The sequence below is a fragment of the Cucumis melo genome, chromosome 6 (assembly GCF_025177605.1).
Source record: "Cucumis melo cultivar AY chromosome 6, USDA_Cmelo_AY_1.0, whole genome shotgun sequence".
NCBI lineage: Eukaryota > Viridiplantae > Streptophyta > Magnoliopsida > Cucurbitales > Cucurbitaceae > Cucumis > Cucumis melo.
In genome coordinates, this window is record NC_066862.1 from 37,694,375 (window position 1) to 37,717,243 (window position 22,869).

Sequence of the window (22,869 nt, forward strand, 5' to 3'; positions counted from 1 at the left end):
CAAGTTTAATCAACCTCTCTAGACCGTCTGGACATCGGAGTATTAAATGTCATTTTGAAGAGTTTATTTAGATGGTATGTAATTTCGTTATATCCATCTGTAAAGAGTTTCTTCAAAATTAACTTTAGGTTAATTCAGGTTTTCAATAGTATTCATTAAGATCTTACACAGCACTTCATTAGCTATGCTAAATAGATTCTAATAATAAATTTTTCCACAGGCACTATTTGCACGAAAACTGGTTTTGTTTCTATTTGTTTCTTTTAAATATTTTTTTCAGCAAAGTATTTGATAGGCTAAATTTGATTATCCATGAGTTGATCTGTAATGTAATGGATTCCAAGCCCCACGCTTGGTTTGAAGAGTAATGAAGACCTTAGGTCCAATTTATGATCACTATACATCACATTCCCTCCCTACCCCTAATGGTCAAAGTGAAAAGAAAATGCTATCATCCGCCCACTTTAATGCGATCTCTTAAAATAGTATTATATAGCTCAAGAACTGAAGGTTTATAGGCAATTATACACACCCACAAAGAAACGACATTGCATTTTTGCAAAGGTACTGCAGAAAAAATATGTGAAAAAGGGGCAAATCAAATCTTTCTCATCGTCTCAACACAATTATTGCTGTAAATCATCAATTATGTCAACTAAACATGATTAATATTACGAGTCTATCACCAGTTTTCAAGCATTCAAAAACCACATTCCCATCTAAACAGCCCTTGTAAATATCAAATTTCCGAACCCAAACTGCAGTGTTGCTCAACATCACTTCACAATCTACAAGTTTGGTGTTCACTATATCATATCTATCTCTTAGCTTCCACACTCTGGAGGAGTCATTCAAGTTCTCCAACCATTGAAACTAGCAACAAATTTTTTATTGCTATAATGAATTTACGTGTCCTCTCAATCCTGGTCATTCGATTAGTTAAATATTTCCACCTGAAAATTTTCCATGAGAGCCATACCCTCCTCCCTAGCTATTTCACAAAGCATTTTCCTTTCTTAAAGCGTCTAGCCTTTCCTTCATTTTTTTACTCTGTTCAAAGTTTGCCTTACGTTTCAAAGCTTTCTGTAAACAAAGAATAGAAAGTGCCATTTGAGATGGATGACAAAAAAGGAACATGTCAAGTTGAAAACAAAGCAAGGAAAGATTGAATGTGGAAGCACAAAACTCACTTCCTGCCTGAAACATTGATCGAGCTTAATTTTGAGATCTGTGCATTCACCAAAAAATTTTCCAACAGGATGGTCTATATGACACTTCTGAAATTGCTCAATAATCTGTAAATAATGGAAGCGAAGGGAAAGGAAAATATTAGCTTTTAAAAAGGGTTCCAACGACAAAACTGCATAATAGAAAAGAAGTTTTGGCTTCAGTGCAATACGAAAAGATGCTCTTACCTCTTCTTTCCCTAATAAACAAGTGTCTAGGCTAGCTTACAACATAACTCTACAACATTTTGTTGTTAAGAAACTCTAACTCAAATAGGAGGCAACTATAAAATTTGAACTTATTTCACTCATGAACAGCAAGGAAATCTATAGAGATTCTCTTCACTTTGATTGGTAGGAAAGTAATATGCTTCTCACTTGCTAGTTAGTAGACAAATTTTAGCTCCTACAGCAATGCCGTAGCAGTTGTTCAATGCACTGCACCACCTATGGACCACAGTTCAACTTCTTGTAGCCTCATTTGGCTAGTGTGTCTGTGCCCGATACTTATCAAACCCTTGTTATGCATGTATCGAACACTTGTTGGGTACAACAAATATGTGTTAGACATACATAAAACACTTGTTGTATAGACTAAAGAGACACTTTTTTTTTGTTTCAGACACTCCAAGATGGCAGCATTAAGTGCTCAAGTCTCCTAAGAAAAAGGCGAGAGCTTTAAGACAGGGCAGGCACATACATATATTGGGAGAAGCAACCCTTGGAAAAACATGTCCTCATCAACATACTAAAAAGACACCATTTATAACAATAATAATAAATTTTGAGTGTGAATACGTAAAACTAAGTTTGCTAAACATATAAATACATCAAATCAATTTTCTTTTGAATTGTCTTTTGGTATAAAAATAATATACTTTAAAACGTATACTTCCACAAATGCATGATTTCCGTGGTCCTTGATTTTAAAAAAAATGGCATGTTGCCATGTTCATGTCTCATATCTATATGACCGTACCTATGCTTCTTAGCTTATAGCTTCAAAACCCATCATTTGATTTCCATAAATATAAAAACTAAGGGGGTGTTTGGATTACATTTTCAAGTGTTTAGTTTAAAAAATAAGTTATTTAAAAAAAATTAGAGTGTTCGGAAACCATTCATAATAGTTTTTTAGGTGTATTTTAAATAATTTTCACAAAAAAGAGTTTAAACAAAAAATGAATTTCTTCAAAAACAATTTTTGTCAAGTCAATCCAAACAGACCCTAAATTAGATTGTCAATAGTTCTTTGCTTGATTGAATAAGAGTGTACTTGAATACAACATTAAAAGAGCTAAAAACTGGTCTTCAAAGTTCAACATATGATTTCTTTATCCTACTTTCTTGCAAGATAACAGAATTGATTCATAAACAAAAGGTTGTTCAAAAAAGAAACGAAGATCAAGACAACCATCTAAAGACATTCAACTATATATATAGATTAAGAAGGTATAGTTTGGAACTCACTTCAGCACACATCGGATGCTTGTGCAAAGTTAGAGGAGGATGCATATTCAGCTATGAAATTCCCAGCAACCTGCAACAAGAGTAGTTCACAAAAGACTCAAAATAATCTTCGGAAACCACAACCATTGCATTGATTTCGTGTCAAAGAAAAGAGAGTGGATGCGGATTTAAAGGTTCCAATTCAAACTAATATCTTGACAAACCCATTAAAAGGCTATAGTATTTCAATCGAATGTAGGGTTTTTGTATCCAAATTCGAAGAATCAGTGATCGAAAAATAGAGATTGAAATCAAGAAATAAAATCTCACATTTCGAGGAAAAAATTAGTGAGAAAAGAAAAAACAATTAGAACACATATACATCCCTCCCAAAGCTACAAATGTTTTCTAAGTTCCATCAAACTGCCCTTTAAACCTAGAAAAGTAGCAACAAAAATGCATATAAAGTAACAAAGTGATTCTTCGGACGTACGGTTGAAGATTTGGGTGGCGTTAAAACCTGCAGCTCAGTAGTGTGCGGCGGCGTGAGCGAGGCTGAAGTCAACGTCGGCGGCGGGAAATGCGACAGAGGTCCGGCGACGGGAGAAAAAGGCACCGACTTTGGAAGGAAGGGAAAAATTGTAGGGAAGGGAAGAAGGGGAAGAATTGTGGGAAAGGAAGAGAAGGAAAGGAAATTTGGGGAAAAAAAGAGGAAAAAAAAACCTACAATAATAATAAGACGAATAACTCGCGTGAGACACTGGTTGATTGTGAATCCCATGTTTAAGCAAGGGGAGAATCCCAAGTTGGGAGCGAATTGTGACGTGCTCTCGATACTCGATGCTGGTCGAATTCCTAAGTAACTCGTAAGACACTGGTCGAATGTGAATCTTAAATCTTGGCGAGAGAAGAATCTTACTGAGCAAGATGTGACTAGACGTTAGTAGAAATTCTAAGTAACTCACGTGACACTAGTTGAATGTGAATCCCAAGTCTCAGTGATGAACTTGTTTGCGAGATGTCTTAAGCACAGTGCTTGTCACATTGATGTTTTTGTCGATTAACTTGTGGTGGTTGTTGCAATGTGACTTCTGCGTGGTGGTTTGATGCATTTGATTCTGTGTGCTTTCCCCAAAAGGGTTTTCTTAAACACATCATTCACTAAGTTTGTTTGACTTATGTTTTAAGTTTTTCCCACCCCAGGATGTCAGGTATCGAAGTTAAGTGAAGAATGATTCCCAGACGTTGTAACCTAGTTAAGGAGGAAAGACAAAGTTACTTTGTAGTCTCACATGGCGTGCTAGCCATGACATCTAATCATACTTATAAGGAGCTAGTTGGTAAGTAGATTGCCCCTTAGCATGAATGGCCTCTAAAGGCAGGCAAGTGCACTACCCAAGATGGTGATGACTAACCCTAGGTGCTAGAGAGTCAAAGAGCTAAGTCAGAGAAGGAATAACCCTAAACATGATCTGCTAAGAGAGGTGGTTGGGCAACAAAGGCAAAGGACTAAGTTGCACCTTTACACCAAGGTACTCACCACAAAGAGCAGAGTTTAAAGGTGAAGAAAGAAGTTAAAAGGAGATCCTGAAGGAAGTCCTTGAGTTGGATTGTAGATGACAAAAAGGAAAAAGGACAGAGATAGAAGTCTTACACCCTTAAATATCTTGGCACGAAGAGAAGCACCTTGGTAGAAAGAAGAAGGACGACGTGAGAAGATCATACTAGGTTTTATTTTATACAAAGTTAAGTTAAGGGTTGTAATTTGTAGTATATGAACTCTTGTAAGTGTGAAGTTAAATAAGAGAAGAAGTTCAGTTATTTTCACAGTCATGTTGCTATCTCTTTAAGTTGTTGCCTAAGAGTTAAAGTTAAGTTGTGCTATGTAAAAGCATTAGGCGACGAAGTAAAGTTCAAAGGTTGTAAATTATTTTTCACTGTGTGTATCCTTGTGCTTATCCCTTATAAGTTGTTAAGTTAAGAAATAAGAGTTAGGCGACGAACCCGGATTACCCAAAAAAAACCGGTAACCTGACCAACCCGGATTACCCAACCCAAACCGTAAGGGTTGGGTTGGGTTAGAAAATTGGAGAAAAAAAGTTGAGCGGGGTTGTCGGGGTTGTGCAAGTTAGGGGTAGGGTTGACTTGGCCCAACCCGATTATATATACATATATAGATACACATATATATACACCTAAAACCTAAAAGTAAACCTTATTTTGAATGAACATTCTATACTTAGAATTTGAATGTATAACACACACACATATATATTTGCCACCTTGCATATTGAAATATGATTAATGAAAATCTGTCTAAATAAATTATGGAGAGATGAAAAGAAAAAAAAAACTCACCAACCTAACCCTTACATATTGAACCGATAGGGTTCATTTTTTACCAACCCGAATACTTTAGGTTGGTCCATAATTTTCCTCCAACGCGGCTCAACCCGACTTATGTACACCCCTAGCTAAGTTGAAGAGTTGTTTTCTGCTGCAGAAAGTCGCGAAGATCTCTAAGACTCAATGGAAGTCCTTTCCTAAAGAGACAAGAGTAAGTTTGTTCCACTTACTAGGAGTTCAGAGCATTATCTCGTAGAGAGACACGTAATGAATGTCTAGGCGGCACACCCTTATCTGGTCGCGGGGAGTGTCCTTTGGGACGGGGCGTGACACTAACTCTCACTTACAAAATCTAAAAATAAAAGCTATTAATATTAATTTTATTATTTCAAGATAATATTATTTTCTATTGTTAGAATATGAGGAAAAAAACACAAAATGATATAATAATTTTTTAATATAAAAGTAATAATACCCTTTAACTAAAGTAGAATCAAAGAAATTTAAACAAATATTGAAGTTCCTCTTGTAGTCTAACATTCTCTAAATCTCTCACTTCTCTTATACTCTCAAGTCTCTAAATCTCTCTCCTCCCTTCCCACCTCATTGCCAATTATTTTACATTATTTTTAAGAGCATGTGATTTTCTTTTGTTAGATTATAAGAAAATAAACTCAAAATGATATTATTTTTAAGAGCATGTAATTGTTTAATATAAAAATAATCACATTAAACTAAAGAATAATGAACAAAATTAAACAAAATTTATTTGTCCTATTTTCCAATCTCATGATCTCACCATCTTTATCTTCTCACTACAAGAAGTCGGGCTACTCCTGACACATCAAAACGTCGAAAAAAGTTTAAAACACGTCAGGAACTCATTTCTCAATGCCGAACGAGACGTCGGGAAGAGAGTCGGAAGAACTGCGTCGGGAGACATATTCTTAACACATTACCAACACGGCATCAAGAGTGCATGTCTCTTGAAGTCTGCATTTCCGACGTTATCCATGCATCGAAAATACACCATCCCTGAAGTCTACATTTTTTATGTTAGACATGCGTCGAAGATAACCCATCCTCGATGCTTTTTGGAGTGCGTCGGGATAGATTCCCTATGCCCAACGTATAGGGTGCGTCGGGATATATATATATATATATATATATATATATATATATATTATATTTATTTATTTATTTCCTAAAATGTTTTTTATTCAATTGTAGTATTCATTTTTTATTCTAGTACGATTTATCCAATATTAAATGACAGAAAATAAATAATAAATTAGTAAACAATGATATAAAATATAAAATTCAAATTCAAATTAATATGTTTATGGTTCCAAAAAGTACATAATACACCGACTTAAAAAATAGTAAATGTTAAAAAAATACATAGAATCCATAAAAACTACGTATGTCCCTTAACGAGCCACGTACATCATTCTACACCGACAGGACCTACAAAGATACAAAAGTGCCTAAATTTAGTACATATGCATATCATCACTGAATAATGTAATTTTAAAAACTTAAGAATGAAAACATATATACGTATTACGAGGGATCATGGTCCTTGTTGTGCCCGACTCATGTCTTCTATGAGCTTCCACATTTGTTTCACTTGTGAAGCTAACATGTCTGATGTCTTTCTCTGTTCTTCAATCGTTCGTTTAGCTTCATCAAGCTTGACTCGTAATTGAAGCTCTACCAAGGATTGCGAACACGAGGTCGAGGAACTGCCAGCACTAGCGGTCTTGTGGGACTTGGGCTTGGGTCCCTAACTAAGGCCTTTTGAGTAGCCTGGTCGTCTACCCAAAACAGTCCCACATATCTTGACCCTAGAGAGTGACTGAGAATCCTCTGGGGTAGGCTAGGATTGGAGTTCCAACATTTAATTATACAACAAATGTTGAAATTAAGTTAGTAAGACACATATAAAAAGGACAAATAAGGACAAAAATATTACTTAAATAACTTACATGTGCATTCTCTGCGACCTGCGATACAAACGTGCTGGCTCGAATGTATATTTTCCTGAATAACTCCACATGGTCAACCGACTCACCTCATTGATCAGCGAGCTCGTGTTGTCGTTGTAGAAACGACTTCAACCCATTGCTATGATTGTAAGTCTGCTTTTGTCTAGCAGCCTTGTTTGTCCGTGATTACGTCTGCATGAAAACAATTATATTGTTTATTTCTTATACATATAAAAAGTTGAATTCAAATAACCATTACAAAATATATCGTTGCTCACATGAAATGCAAGGCTCATGTAATAAAGGAAGTGTTAATCTTCCATACGTCCCACCAATATGTGCAGTGGGTTAGTATGTGCCTCTTCAGAATCGCTGTACTTTTTGAAGTGCCTATGACAATCGCCTCTGAACTTCATGAAACTAGCGAGCATTTGATGCTCAATGAACCTATTCATTGCTTGGAGCATGAAAAAACGATACACATTACAGAAACAACATATTAACTTGAATGTCCCGTTTTTTGTTCGTCGAGGAACCGGTAATTCTTGCGATGTAGCCATACCAAGTATTTTACCTATAATCCAAAAAATGGTAGTAATTGGAAAGTTGTCCAGGTGGTCTAGAATAAGTGTATATGGGACGTGCTCGAAAATGGACGTGTAGTTAACTCAAATATGTTTAAAATGAAAATAGAATTTTGTATTGGATGTACCTGTAGGTCGCCCTTGACGATTTTAATGTATTCTCTTCCTACGTTCGGCCACCTAAGGCAGCCGACTGGAAACGACTTCCTTACATACATGCCAATGGTTTAGTTTAACCGAACAACGTGTGATAAAATAGGCTTCTCTGTGCCAGGAGCTATGGACATGGGATTTTTGCCATTGGTGTGAATGTACTGCTCCAACTCCAAGAGTCAAGACTGCGCACGTCTTCTACAAGTCAGAGATGGTTGAGTAGTTTCTAATAAATAAATTAAAACAAAAAATTAATGTGAGGCATATGTTCAAATAATTGTGAGTTAACATACCAAGAGACCCACCGAATTGTTGACCACCGAAGACTACCCTCTCATAATGTTATTTAAATCCTTGGTGAACTCGTGGAACATCGCATCTGTCTTGTTGAAACCGCTCGGGAATGACAACATAGTACCTTTGGACATAGAAAACAAACATTCATTAAGCAAATACAAACATATTATCATATTTGAAATATAAACTAATTAAATATGTGGGTACGTGGTTTGTCACTATCATTCGTCGTCGCTTGTTCCACTTTGATGTGACAATTGTTCATCCCATCGCCTATGAAGTCGTCAGTAACATGATGCACAATCGATCTTTCAACGATTGTAGGATCAACGTCAGTCTTGCACAAATCATCATCCTCAATGTATTCATCCACTCGATGGCCGCAACAATTTCAAGTAATTCAGTTGCTCATTCTCAACATTGTCCACTTCGAGCATGTCCCATATACGTTTATTCTGGACCACCTGGACAACTTTCCAATTATTACCAATTTTTGGGTCTTGTAGGTAAAATACTTGGTGTGGCTACATCGCAAGAATTACTGGTTCCTCGACGAACAAAAAATGGGACGTGTTGATAGCTTTGTACCCTAATTCCACATGTGTCCTTTGACTTTTCCCATTGGATATTGAATTGCAACACTTCGTCCAGAACAACGTAGAAATTGTTGTTGCTACTTCCATTGGCATTGCTTTCATCAATTACCATCACTTCACTGTTTTGTGTAGTGCACTGGGAATCACGTTCTGACGTGTGAAATGTCACCCACCCACAATGCATCCATTACAACACCGAACGTCAAGTGATGGTCACATCGTAAGTGAGAAAAAATGGGGAGATAGATTTTCAGTCTCATGTAAGTTTATAAATTGAAATCCATGTGACAATGGTTATATACATTCACGTTTAAATAGGTTAATGCGTACATGTCAGCTATCAAATGCGTGCATGCTATATACCTGATATCGGAACCATTCAAGAAATTCTCGTTGATGTCTTTTGTACAAATCAGTAGCGTTTTGAGCCTGCCGACGTATTAACCTCAAATGTTTCTTGACGGGGATGATTATGAGTTTAATTTGTGTAACAACAACAAATACTCAACAATTATACCTAAGAAATACGAAGGTAAGAAATGCTTACTCGCAATACTTCGATATTTCGTCTATGTTGTTGAGGATGTACTAATGGAAGAGACATTTCTCCTCTTGTCATAGAGTTCGAAGACTTGATGCACCTAATGGTGCACTTTTTGTTTGAAAATTACAAACTCACTAATCACCTCATCCTCTAGAATGGTATCATCATTTTGTTCATCTCTAGTGAATCAACTCTAAATACCATTTAGGTAATGTGAACAAAAAGTGCTCGATTCATTCATCATGTATGGTTCTGCAGTAGAGCCCTCAGGACGTGCTTTGTTCCAAAGATATTGTTTTAAAGTGCATAGACTTCTTTTAGCAGACCACATACTTTACAAGGTACTCGTATGACGAAATGGATTAAACCCATCTGAAGCTAGTCCCAAACGTACGTTCCATGGATCAAAAGCAAAATAAAAAAATTCACAATTAAAGTGCTTCCATCCCTCCGCATCAGCTGCATGTCTCAACACATTTATCCCTATGTCATCTCATGTCAGTGGACCCTTTTTACAAGACAAACAAATGCTATAATCTCGGTACCAATGGAAAGTAGCTCAATAGTTTATGCAAAATATTTTTCCTCTATTATGATTAGCCATGTACCAAGCCTCGACACATGTAGGACAGTGTTGAAAATCAGCAAACTCTTTCTAGTACAATACACAGTTGTACTTGCACGCATGAATAGTCTCGTATCCCAAGCCCAAGTCACGAAGTTTTCGTTTGGCTTCATAAAGTGAACTAGGGATCGTACTACTACACATTGAAAACGATGCTCTTAAGAGTTCTAACAACATGTCAAAGGACTTGTTACTCCAACCATTTAGAACCTTGATATGCATCAACTTAACCAAAATATTCAAGGAGGAAAATTCAGAACATCTGGGGTACCACTCATTATGTGTTTCATTCAATAAGTCCTAAAATATGTTTGTTGTATCTTGTTTTATATCTACCCCAATATTTCTTGATATTTCAGCCTCTAAACGACTTTCCTCTGTTTTCTCTTCCTGTTCAATCGGAGCTTGTAAGTCATTCAGCATACGGAACATATCATCTTCTTCATGAAAGTGGCTATACCCTAGTTCCTTCATCAAAAGGATTTCTACTAGTTCTTTCACCAAAATTTTCTGTACATCTATTAAAGTTAACTGACTCTCCATGATACACCCATTATGTGTAGTAGGGGGATATTCCAATAGTAAGTAGATATTGTTCCACACCTTCTAATGAGTTCTAATTTGAGTTCATACAACTCTTGCATGGACACTTTATTCGTTCGTACTTATCAACGTGAAATCCCTTAGCAATTGAGGGGTGTTCATACTTCTGCTATTTATTGGTGTTTTACATGCATTTCTAAGGTTCTCCTTATACTTAAGGTATGTTTATTACGCTTTTTCGTTCATTTTACATTACGTAACCTATATGGCATGCATATTTAATGACTTGGAATTATTTGGGGTGTATTTTCAGGTTGTCGCACTTAAACAATTCGTAAACGAGGTACTACGACTATAAACCTCTTTCATTTATACAGTCAGTTCTTTGTGTGGTCTACTTAATTGAATTTTGTAATAAATTCATTTTTTTCCTTAGTCTTACTATTTGTTTATTATAAGCTTTGTATACATTATGTAAATTAATTGTTATTTGCTTACTATGTTATTTACTTACTATGTTCAATTATAATTACGTTTATTAATTCATTTGCATAGTACACTGACCATCTCTTGGCTTTTGCAATGACATTTACATTAACTATGTACTGTTTTAAGAAAAAATAATTCCACGGTCACATGTAGTTCTTTGGAATTTTGTAACCCCTTAGACATAAAACTATTATTTAGGATTTTTGACTTTCGATATAGAAACTAAACACATTAGGGAAACATAAATAAAGGTTGTGTGAATTTTTAGAACATCAATACATTTTTTACACATTATGGAAGAGTGTTATAAAGTTAGGTCTTTTATAGGGTTTTTACGTATAACTCGAACGCCTTTTTAGGATTCTTACTAAGTTACGTAAGTTCAATGGATAAAAAAATGAAATGGAAAGTTATTTTTCTTGAAAATGCGCATAGTACCTACATATGGCTTTTTATAAGTAAAGTTAGCTTATTTGAAACAAAATTTTTTACACATTGTGTTTCAATTGAACAATTGTTTTTTTTTTTTAAAAAAAAAGGCAAAAAGTTGGACAATTTAGTTAACCATGGCACTTAAAAAACCTACAAAATTCGTTAATCTACCAAACTGTTTTTACGTTTAAAACAAAATTGCTATATAAAGTGTGCGTCAAATGTCATTATTTTGAAAATGGGTTTACAAGAATATGTTGCAACATTTTTTACATGGTTTCTTGTACACCTAAAACTATGTTAGAAATGCACTTAGTTCATTTATATAATGCGTTTACCAAAAAACTTACACATTCTTACAACCTATTTTGAAGAAAAAATATTTACAAACGCACTTAGTTAATTGTTTTCCAATCCACGTACTTAGTTTACAAAAATGGATTTCCAAATATACGTAATGAAATTTGCACAAACGTATTTTCAAAATAATGCTACAAACTCAATTACTTAATTTGTAAACATATTAATGAAACTCACTTACGTAATTTAGAAACATATTTTAACTTTGAAGATATTTTCAACATTTAAAAACCTAGACTGCTAGTAGGTCATTAGGTTAACAACATTCGAAATTAACAGGTTGTTAGGATTATTTCCAATAGGGCGTCAATCTATAATTTATAATGGACGAACACGAGTTGACGTCTATTGTAAATGCATTCATAGCATCCCAACGTTAGTTGTTACTACTATTGGAGCTCTTGAAGAATGATACAAAGAGGATAACGCACATCCAGCATGAAACTAGGTATAGGATTAGACAGTTAGCTTATTTTTGCATGATTCATGGCTCAGACCTTGTGTATCGCTAGAGTACGAGAATGGACCAAAGATGTTTCACCATTTTGTGTCACTTACTGAGGACCATTGTTGGACTAACATCGACGAAAGTCGTCGATGTTGATGAGATGGTAGCAATGTTCCTCCACATTCTTGTGCATGACGTGAAAAATTGTGTCATTTAATGGGAGTTCATGCGGTCGGGTGAGAAAATTTTCCATCATTTCAACATGGTCTTATTGGCCGTTATTTGCCTTCATGAGGAGCTTTTGAAAAAACCATAACCAGTGCCTAATGATTGCATAAATCAAAGATGGAGGTGGTTTGAGGTACACATTTGTCTCGAACTACATACTTGCAACACAACGACGTTAGTTTCTTCTCAATAATTTTTAGTTATGCATTGCAGAATTGCCTAGGTGCATTAGATGGAACATATATAAAAGTCAACATTCCAGCAAGTGACCGAGCTAGGTATAGAACATGCAAGGGGGAGGTGGCTACAACTGTACTTGGCGTGTGTGACACGAAAGAATATTTTGTTTACGTACTTTCCGATTGGGAAGGATCAGCTGTGGACTTACGCATCCTCCGTGATGCCATTTCAAGACCTAATGGCCTGAAGGTGCCCAACGGTAACTACCTATGGCATTGTATCTATAAATGTAATTTTGCAATTAACAGCTGCGACATGTCAATCGTGCAATGTGATGACAGGCTATCACTACCTGGTTGATGGCACCATACAGAGGGTAGAGGGAATAGGGAGTATGAAGTAGGGTGTAGGGAGTTTGAAGTAAGGTGTAGGGATGTAGAGTTGAAAGTTAATAAACAATGTACTGATTTTTCATCGGAAGAAAAGAAACAATGTACTGATGGGGTGTAGGAAATATGTTAAAGATAAGAGGAGAAGGATATTGTACCAAATCCAAAAGCCAAGGGAAGGGAGGAAGGGAGATTGCTAAAAGATTCTTATAGTTGGTATGATCAGAAAAGACACAAAAATCCTCAACCATATTTCCTACACCCCATCAGTACATTGAGGCCAACGCTACCACTTGCAGGAATGGCATGGCGTTGAAAATGCACCTTCAACGTCGAAAGAGTTCTTCAATATGAAGCATTCGTCTGCTCGTAATGTAATCGAAAGCATTCGGTGTCTTCAAGGGTTGATGGGCGATTCTGTGGGGAAAGTCATACTACCCTGTAGAAGTCCAATGTTGCATAATACTCGCATGTTGTCTCCTCGACAACCTTATCAATAGAGAGATGACAACCTTTGATATAGTGGACGACATAGATGAGGTTGATTCCATCCATGCGACTAGTGCCGTCGATGACATACATTACATAGAGACGTCAAATGAGTGGACTTGGTGGAGGGACGACCTTGCTGAAGAAATGTTTAGTGAATGAGAGTTGCTTAACCAGTAGAACAATTAAATATTCACCGTTCATTTTCATACTTAAGTAGTGCTTGCACTGGGTCTTATTTTGTCATAATTTTAGGAATATATTTGTCTTTGATGTATTCATTACGCAATTAAATTAATGGCAAACTGTTATTTTGTACAACTTGAATGTACTATGTATGTAAAAGTAGGAAATTAATGAAAATAATATGTTTGCGTTTCATTTCTAGCATCGCAAGTTCATCCAAACTACCCAAGCATAATTGGACTAAAGAGGAAGAGGCAGGCCTCGTCGAGTGCCTTTTGGAGTTAGTCAATGCTGGTGGGTGGAGGTTCGACAACGGGACGTTTCGACCTAGGTACCTAAATCAGCTGGTGAGAATGATGACCTTCAAGATCTCAGGTTTTAACATTCATGCTTCAACGATCGATAGCCGAATAAAATTGTTGAAGAGAATGTTCCATGCAATTGCGGAGATTCCTGGCTCAACTTGTAGTGGTTTTAGATGGAATGATGAACAAAAATGCATCGTCACAGAGAAAGAAGTCTTCGACGATTGGGTCAAGGTGCGTTACTAGTCATTTGAACAATTATTGTAGTATATTTCAAAAAATGGACTAACAATTTATTATTGCACTTATACAGAGTCATCCGACGGCCAAGGTCCTCCTTAATAAGTCGTTTTCCCACTATAACAAATTGTCATACGTGTTTGGCAAAGATCGTGCAATGAGAGGTTGGGCCGAGAGTTTTATGGACGTTACGTCAAATGATCTTATTGGGTACGAGGCATTTGCCATTGACGCTGCACCGGATATGAACTTCCAACCTATGTACAGTCAAGGATTGAACATGTCGCCTGATGAATTGATGGGAACAAGAACCGCTCGGGTAAGTGAAGGTAGGTATGTTTCGAGCGGGTCTAAGCGAAAACGTGGAGGACAGGCTACAGACAGTGGGGACGTGCTTCGCACTACGATTGAGTATGGAAATGAACAACTGAATCGCATTGCTGAATGACCTGTCCTACAACGTCAAGACTTAAGCCAAACACGTCAATGATGGAAGAAAAACATTAGAGAAACATGCAGCGGAAGACAAGGATCATGCTTTACTCTATATGCATCTAAACGATTTAGAAATTAACATGCTGTAACTAAACGACAGACCTAAACAAAGAATATAGAAGGTAAACGATGAGCTTACTTTTCTAGTTCTCAACTTCTTTTTCGTTCCAAAACTTCTTCTCTACCTGAAGATCATGAGCAAAGGACAACCATTATGTTGACCTACTAATCTCAGGACTAAGAATGAGTTGTGGGACTCGTTTTTATGAAGGATATCTTAGAGAGATAGAAAGAGGAAGGTGTATCGTTTAATGGTTTTTCCATGAGATTTTCATCATCATTCTCATTCTGTAAATGAAAGTTTTTATATAGAAAATTACATGAAAAATGCATGCAATTTTCTTTTATGAAATCTCAAACACCTAATTAATCCATTAGCCCTTAATGGAATTAGTGGTTTATAAGTTCATTATAAGCTGTTACATTTCCCACTAACATTTAGTAATAAATATATTAGTCAAACGACAATTTGGTCATTTAACCAATTTTAGTCAAAGTTAAACTTTGACTTTTCTTAGTCAAAAGTCATTTTTTTGACTTTTTGCTATTTTATCCATTTTGACTAATTCCAACCTCCCAAGTATGAATACGCATTCATTTTTTTTAAATTCAAATTATATTTGAATATAAATTCGGTCAAAGTTTTGTCTTTCAAAGTGAAAAATCAACATGTTGACTTTTACAATTTTGACCGTTTCAAAACTTTCCAAACTTCTAAATATGAATCCATATTCATATTTATTTAAATCATATTTAAACATAAAGCTTGAAGTTTATATTTACCGACTTATAATATACACTTGTCGGTTTCTCTCTTTACCTAATTCGAACAATTCGAGTTATTCCAACATATTGTTCTTAGTTGAATCCCTATGAGCTAGTAGGGGAACCTAATGGACCTATAGATCATGGGCTCCAACGATTTCAAGATTAACTGGCTAAACTCTTTTAGACCAAGTTTAATCAATATTCGTTAACTAAAGAGTCATTCCACTAAAGACTCTTAGTTGCACTCCCCTCACTATAGATATATTTCTATCCACCTGATATGACCATGATGAGTAAGTTGATCCTTCACAGGTTGTTCGTAATCTTGGCTGGGTCAAAATACAGTATTACCCCTAAGATTACATCTTGCTCCTTAAGATCCACTGATCCACTATTGAACAATCGGTTTAAGATCCAACCTATAAACCTGAATCCTTCTCGGACCAATGAGAAGGTGGGGCCCCTTGTTCAAAATTTGGATTCAGTCCTTAAGGGAACAACCTATCTACTATCCCAAAAGTGGGTAAGGAGTGAAATTACGTCTTGCACCCTATGTCCATAGCTATCCACTCGGTCTTATCCCTGAAATGGGAGGCTTATTAGGCCAGAGATGATGAGCTGCCCTCACCTATGCAGATCTAAGGATACTACCGAATGAACAGAAGTTCATAGTTAGCTTAGGATTAAGATCAAGTTACCTAGGTCATTAAAATTAAAATAGTCAGTTTATCGTTTACGACGTTATAACTAAAAGTGACTATTTCGTGGTTCCAGTCTTATGCAAACCATTTACATAGGACGCCCCCACTCCCATGTCTCTACATGAACCATTCAGGATTACATCGTTTGTATTAACTACGGAGCGGGCCGCATCCACAGTGTTTTTCTAGGATGAGGCGCCCAACCTTATTCATACACTATAGACTATTTGGGCTATTAACTCGAACTTAATCCATGTTTATGTCTCTACATAAAGTTCAAGTGTATTGATAAACTTAGTAAAATAGTCTCGGGACCTCAATTTATTGGTTTTAAGATTATAACATTCAATAATAAAATTTTATTGAATCAAATAACAAAGTACGAGTTTTAGGATATAAATTCCAACAATCAAGAGGTTGTCCGACAGTTGGAGGTCATTCCTGAGCTGACATTGATGGATAGGCGTCACTTAATGCGTATACTTATGCGTAATGTTGATGACATGAAAGCTTTCCTTGAGGTTTCTGACAATATGAAGTACCCGTACTGCAGCATCATTGTTCAAGAAAACCGTCAACTAGTTTGTTTGTTGTATTTGTATTAGTGGCTTTTCTTACTTCGACTATATGTTCTTTTTCTTACTTGTTTTGTCTTATTATCTAATGAACTTCTCTTTTTGTTCAAGCTTTGTGGTTTGTATTTTCATTTTGCTTTCCAATATAATGGTTTGATATTGTTGTATTATCGTATTAATTTACTGTTTTCGTTCAAGTTTTTGTTTACAATATTTCTAAATTGTGTACACGTGGAAATAATTTGTTTAAATGTGCTAATGAATTTACGGATTTACGAATTAATTTTGCACGACATAACATAAGAGAAGAAAAAAATTATTAAATGGGTCTCAATATAACTATTTTAGAAAACAAATATTTTGTTACTCACAGGGTACGTAAAAAAAATATTTCAAAACGTATATACAGAAATATGTTTGGGTTATTCTAATTACATAATTGAACATTGATCATTTAAAAAAAGTTAAATTATATATTTTTTATTCTTATATTAACATTTCTTATTTAAAAAAATATCATAAATCAAATTAGCGTAATCTTTGTCCCAAGCAAGTTTTATAATAATATTACACTCATAACTCTTCCTCCAAACACAATTTATAATAATACTACAATAATAATCTTTCCCCCAAACACATATTATAATAATACTACAATAATAATCCTTCCGCTAAACACATATTATAATAATACTACAATAATAATCCTTTCTCCAAACACATATTATTATAACACTACTATAATAATCCCTTTCCCAAACACATACTATCATAAAACTACCTTTCATATTTCTTCTCCCAAACACATTGTATAATAACACTACAATAATAACTCTTCCCCCAAACACATATTATCATAACACTAGGATTATCATAATCATTTTCCCCCATTACTCTTTCCCTCCCCCAAGCACACCCTTAGGGTTTTAAACTTAACTCAAATAGGGATGAGTGACGGCTGACGGTGGGAGAGACATGACGGTAGGGTCATGGCTGCGACGACAAAAATCTCTTTTTCTCCTCTTTCGTTTTGTCGAAATCTCTTCTATTTCGGTTGTGTTTCACATAACTGAAAAATATTTTTTATAGGAAAACTCTCAACGCAACACGAAAACGTTGGAGGATCCCCATATTTCCGACGCCATTAGTAACTCGTCGATAATAGGTAAAACCATTCTCGATGCCATGTATGGGGCGTTGGGAATCTTTATCTCACATAATTAATGTTTGAATATTTTTTGATGGCCCATGCATGACGTCGAAAAATGGTTTAAACTATTTTCGATGCATGATGAGTACCATCGGGAATTGGGGTGTCCATTCTCGATGCCATGCATGAGACGTTGGAGAAGGTATATATTTAATTTAATTGTGAACTATTTTTGATGCTCTAGTCCCAAACGTTGAGAATGACGTCTTGTTTCTCGACGTCCAATGCATGGCACCGGGAAAAGGTAATATTAAAATAATGTATTTTCCAATTTCTGACGTATATAAAACGACGTCGGGAAAGGTGTCTGTCCCGACGTGCTATCTTTCGACGTTGTTTTATGCATCGAGAACCCTCCGATTTCTTGTAGTGTCTCATTTCTCCAACCTCATAATTGAGGACTCACAGTTCCCTCCAACATTATCTTCTTTCTTTCATTTCTTCTGCTTTCAAGTCATATAGGTAGTTTGTCATTATTGTTTACCCAAATGTCGTCCACAAACATCATGACTGGCGCTAAAACTCTATTTGTTGGGTTTTATGTCCTAAAACTCGTAGATAGTAAATATAATCATTGACTGTTATTAATAAAGTATTTTTATAATTTCAATAAGTGTTATTGGTTATATTATTAGTTTTGTCTTAATAACCAAAATCCAATAAACTAACATCCTAAGTTGTTTGATGAGTCTTGAACAGTATGTAGAGACATACATAGATCAATGTTCAAGATCATCTTAAAAGGTCTATAGTATAGGGTTAAGGCTGGGTAACTTATCCTGGTAACACTATGGATACGGCTCACTTTGTATTTGATACAAACACATTAATCCAACGCATTCGTGTAGGTGACATACGAGTGAGGGTATCCTATGCAATAAGTTTGCATAAGACTAAACCACGAAATAGTAACCACTAGATGTAACTCCATTAACTAGTTGAGTTTCTATTTCATTAGGATGACCTAGGTAACTTAGTCTTAATCCTGAGTGTATCATGAACTCCTGTTCGCGAGGGATTGCCCTTTGATTTTTACGGGTGAGAGTAGCCAGATTGTTGACTCAATATGCTTATCATTTTGGAGATAAAACCGAGTAGAGAGTTGAAAACATAATTACATAAGATGGAATTCACTCATTTCCGACTTTAAGATAAGTCGATAAGTGTTTCCTTAAATGGTGTCTTCAGGACTTAAACGAAGGGTCCTACCCTCTCTATGACACGAGAGAGGTTTTTGTTTAGTGGTTGGACCATAAACAGGTTGTGCATTAGAGAAGCACTAGTATTTAAGGACTAGAGTAACTTAGGGGTAAAACAGTAACTTCGATGTTACAAACACACTGTGAAGGACTAATTTACTGGTATTGGTCTATATCCGTAGATACAAAAATATATCTAGAGTGAGAAGAGTTCAGTTATGAGTTTTTAGCGGAGTGAACACACAGTTAACGAATATTGATTAATGTAGTTTATGAGTTTAGCCAATTAATCTTATATCGTTGTAGTTTCTGATATGTAGGTCCATTAAGTTCCCTTCCTAGCTTGAAAAGGGTAATGAGATTAATTGTATTGGCTGTAATTTGAAATGTTCAAATTTACTTTGGAATTAATATAATATATGGTGATACATTATAGTATAAAGTTTATATTTTAATTAGATTTTAATATATAAATTTAATTTAGGATATGATTCAAAATTAATTTGTGAGAGAATAAAATATTTGAATAAGTGTTCATATATTAATTTAATGTGAATTAGATTCATATAAAAACTATAGGTTAAAATTTAATGTGTATATAACACATATTAAAATGATAGGTTATGAGAGATTCATATTTGAATATGATTCAAATTTGGATTAAATTAAATATAATATATTTAATTTAGAAATTAATTAATTGGAGAATTAATTAATTGTCGAGTTTATTTTGATTTAATTAAATTAAAACTATAGGTTATGTGAGAAATAGGGGTCTTTTAAAAAATATAAAAAAGTGGCAAAATATTTACACTATATAGAACAATTACGAAAATAGAAAAAGCCCAAAGGCCCAACGTGTAAAATATCAAAAATGCCCCGTCAACAATGTGCATAATATATTTGGTAACGCGATTTGGTACACGATCGTTTAGATTTATTTTTTCAATTCTATCTTTTAATTTGTTACACGATCGTTTAATTAATTGGATTACACGATCGTTTAGATTTGGCTACACGATCGTTTAGATTTAGCTACCCTAAATCTAAACCATTTTTTTTAAATTTGGTATACGATCGTTTAGATTTGACTACATGATCATTTAGATTTGGGGTTCCAAATCTAAACGATTTTTTTTCAAAATTTGGTATACGATTGTTTAGATTTGGGGTTCCAAATTTAAACGATTTTTTTTCAAAATTTGGTATAAGATCGTTTAGATTTAGGTACACGATCGTTTAGATTTGACTACTTCAAATCTAAACATTTTTTTTTAAAAAAATTTGGTATAAACGATTTTTTTCAATATTCTTTATACACAATCTTTTAGTTTTGGTTACCCTAATTTAAATTTAAATGTCTAACCAATTTTTTCAAAGATTCTTATACACCATCAGATTTGGTTACCTAATCTAAACGTAAAAATTGAAAGGAAGAAAGACGATACGATGCATGCAGTGAATGAAAAAAAAAAGGAAAAAGAAGAAAGAGGAAGAAAGACATCCACACATCTAAAAAAATAGATAAAAACAAGAAAGACGATAGAAAGAAATAGATTTGGTTACCCAAATCTAAAAATAAAAAAAAAAGGAAAAAATCATAGCTAAAAAAGAAGAGTATAGAGGAAGACGATAAAAAAATGGCAGAGAGGAGAAAAAGATGGAAGGACAAACCTATAATATTTAAAAAATGGCTAATTTTATGGGCTTTGTTACACGGGCCATAAATATTTCACTAGTTTGTTATATTTAGGAAAGTTTCTTCGAGAAATATTCATTTAAATATGATTTAAATGAAATATTAATTAAATATGATTTAATTAATTATCTAATTTAATTATTTTAATATTAATTTATTAAATTAATAGAGAACGTGGGTGGTTTTTCTGCGTTCCCATTTTTTATCTCAACTTCCCACGTCTTCAGTCTAAAAAAGAGGGAAATATCTGCAAAACAAAACAGAAGGGTTGATTTGTGAGTTACATACTACAATTCTTTCATGAAGAAAAGTCTATCTCGCTCTCTCTAAAGAATTCCCTTCTCCAATTTTGGTTCCCACAAATCAAATAACCTAGAGAATAGGAAGGTTTCCAAGTGGTGGTGTCTCCAAATTTGGTGGTTTATAGATTCAGTGTGTTCCACGATCGTAAGTATTCCTTTTCTCTGTAATTCTCTATAATGTAATATTTAACATGCTTAACCATAATAGAAAATAGTTTCTGTATATTTCTTTGCCAATGTATTGGTATTTTTAAGTTCTCAATTAAATTTAGTTAAGGTGTTTGTAATTGTTTCGCTGTGCAAGGGCTTTCATCCCTTCAATTGGTATCAGAGACATCTCAATCTTAATTGAGAATTTTAAAAATTTGCATTGGTTTGGTGGGATCTCTGCATTATGAATGTGAGTTTTTTGCAATTAAATGTTACAGTAATTTGGTCGTAGATTTACATTTTTTTTATTTGATCAAATGTAAAGGCCCTTACATTTTTAAGCATTTTTTACTGTAAATCGTGTAAATTGGAGTCTAATTTTGGATTTGTGGCATTTTTCTGAGAATTTCGATACCAAATTCACCCAAAACAGACAACTAGAAGGTCTCCAACGGGGAGTTTTTTGATACTACACGAGAAACGAGAGGAAAAAAATTGCAACGCGTCTGGAGGTTGAAAAAGGACTGACGTTAGTGTGACATCAGCATAACGTCAGTAGTCTTGGAGGAAGGCGCGACTCGGCTTGACTTCTAGACAGCTTGATTTGGGTCGGCATGGCTCGGATCCTGGACGGCTTAGTTTAGCTCGGTTAGGCTTGCGGTCGGCTCTTGTTCAGCGATTTGGCTCCGGTATACTGTTTGGCTCATGGTTGGCACTAGTTCAGCCTGATTTTGGGTCCGTTCTTCATGTTTTGGGCCGATTCAAGCTTTTTTGAGCTATTTTGGTGCTGCTTTTGGCTGGTTCAAGGTTTTTGGGCCCGATTTAAAGCTTTTAAAGGTTTGGAGATCGGTTGTGGAGCTTTGGAAGCACTTTTAGGATAAATTTAAAGTTTTATTATTGTAATTTTTGCTTTATTTATCCTAAGGGCCAATTTTACAAGTTCACTTGTTATTTAAATGCTTTATGGATGTCATTCAGATAAATCCCACCTTAAGTTAAGCATGGTCATGCATTTTTATATATTATAAATGTTTTAATGTATGGTATTAATGCATAATTGTGAATTTCATGAGTAATTTAAAATATATTGATATTTTAAATATATGAAATTGGATAAGCATGATGCATGATATTACTTAGTTAAATATAATTTGTTATATTGAAATTAAAGTCTTGTGCATGCTTGATTGATTTTCATGTATGTTTTTAATATAAGTGTTATATTAATTAAGATGAAAATCAATTTGCATTGAGTATATTACATCCATAGTTAATATAATTGTTATATTAATGTAATGTTTTGCATATAACATGGTTTTATTTAATTATAATTTGATTTTAAGTAATTAAATTATAGTATGCATGATTATAGGGCTAATTAACTAATTTTATAATAGTTATAAAATTTGATAATTAAAAACCATGAATCTCTAATTAAAAGTTGAATGCAAACACAGAATCTTAGGATTAGTTTGGTTTAATTTTAAATTGTTTAAAAAATTAAATAGACCTAAGATCACATTAATTCTAATAGGATTAGAATTAAATCTTATTTAGTTTAATGAAACTAAGTAAGACAAATAGAATTTAAGGTGGACTTCAACGGTAAAGTT

General features: G+C 34.5%; 1 protein-coding gene across 2 annotated transcripts; it reads right to left on the reverse strand.

The window, feature by feature from the left end:
- Positions 1 to 605: 605 nt before the first annotated feature.
- LOC103493308 (uncharacterized) lies at positions 606 to 3,388 on the reverse strand. 2 transcript variants are annotated; one of them, XM_051086803.1, is made up of 4 exons: positions 3,196 to 3,388; positions 2,697 to 2,766; positions 1,191 to 1,295; positions 606 to 1,083 (listed from the first exon to the last, which is right to left on the reverse strand). In XM_051086803.1, exons 2-4 carry the CDS (start codon positions 2,739 to 2,741, stop codon positions 997 to 999), a joined length of 237 nt encoding a protein of 78 aa, XP_050942760.1. In that variant the 5' UTR covers positions 2,742 to 2,766; positions 3,196 to 3,388; the 3' UTR covers positions 606 to 996. The 2 variants fall into 2 exon arrangements, with proteins under 2 accessions (XP_050942760.1, XP_008452227.1); XM_008454005.3 differs by having other exon boundaries at positions 3,169 to 3,387.
- Between the last annotated feature and the right edge of the window lie 19,481 nt (positions 3,389 to 22,869).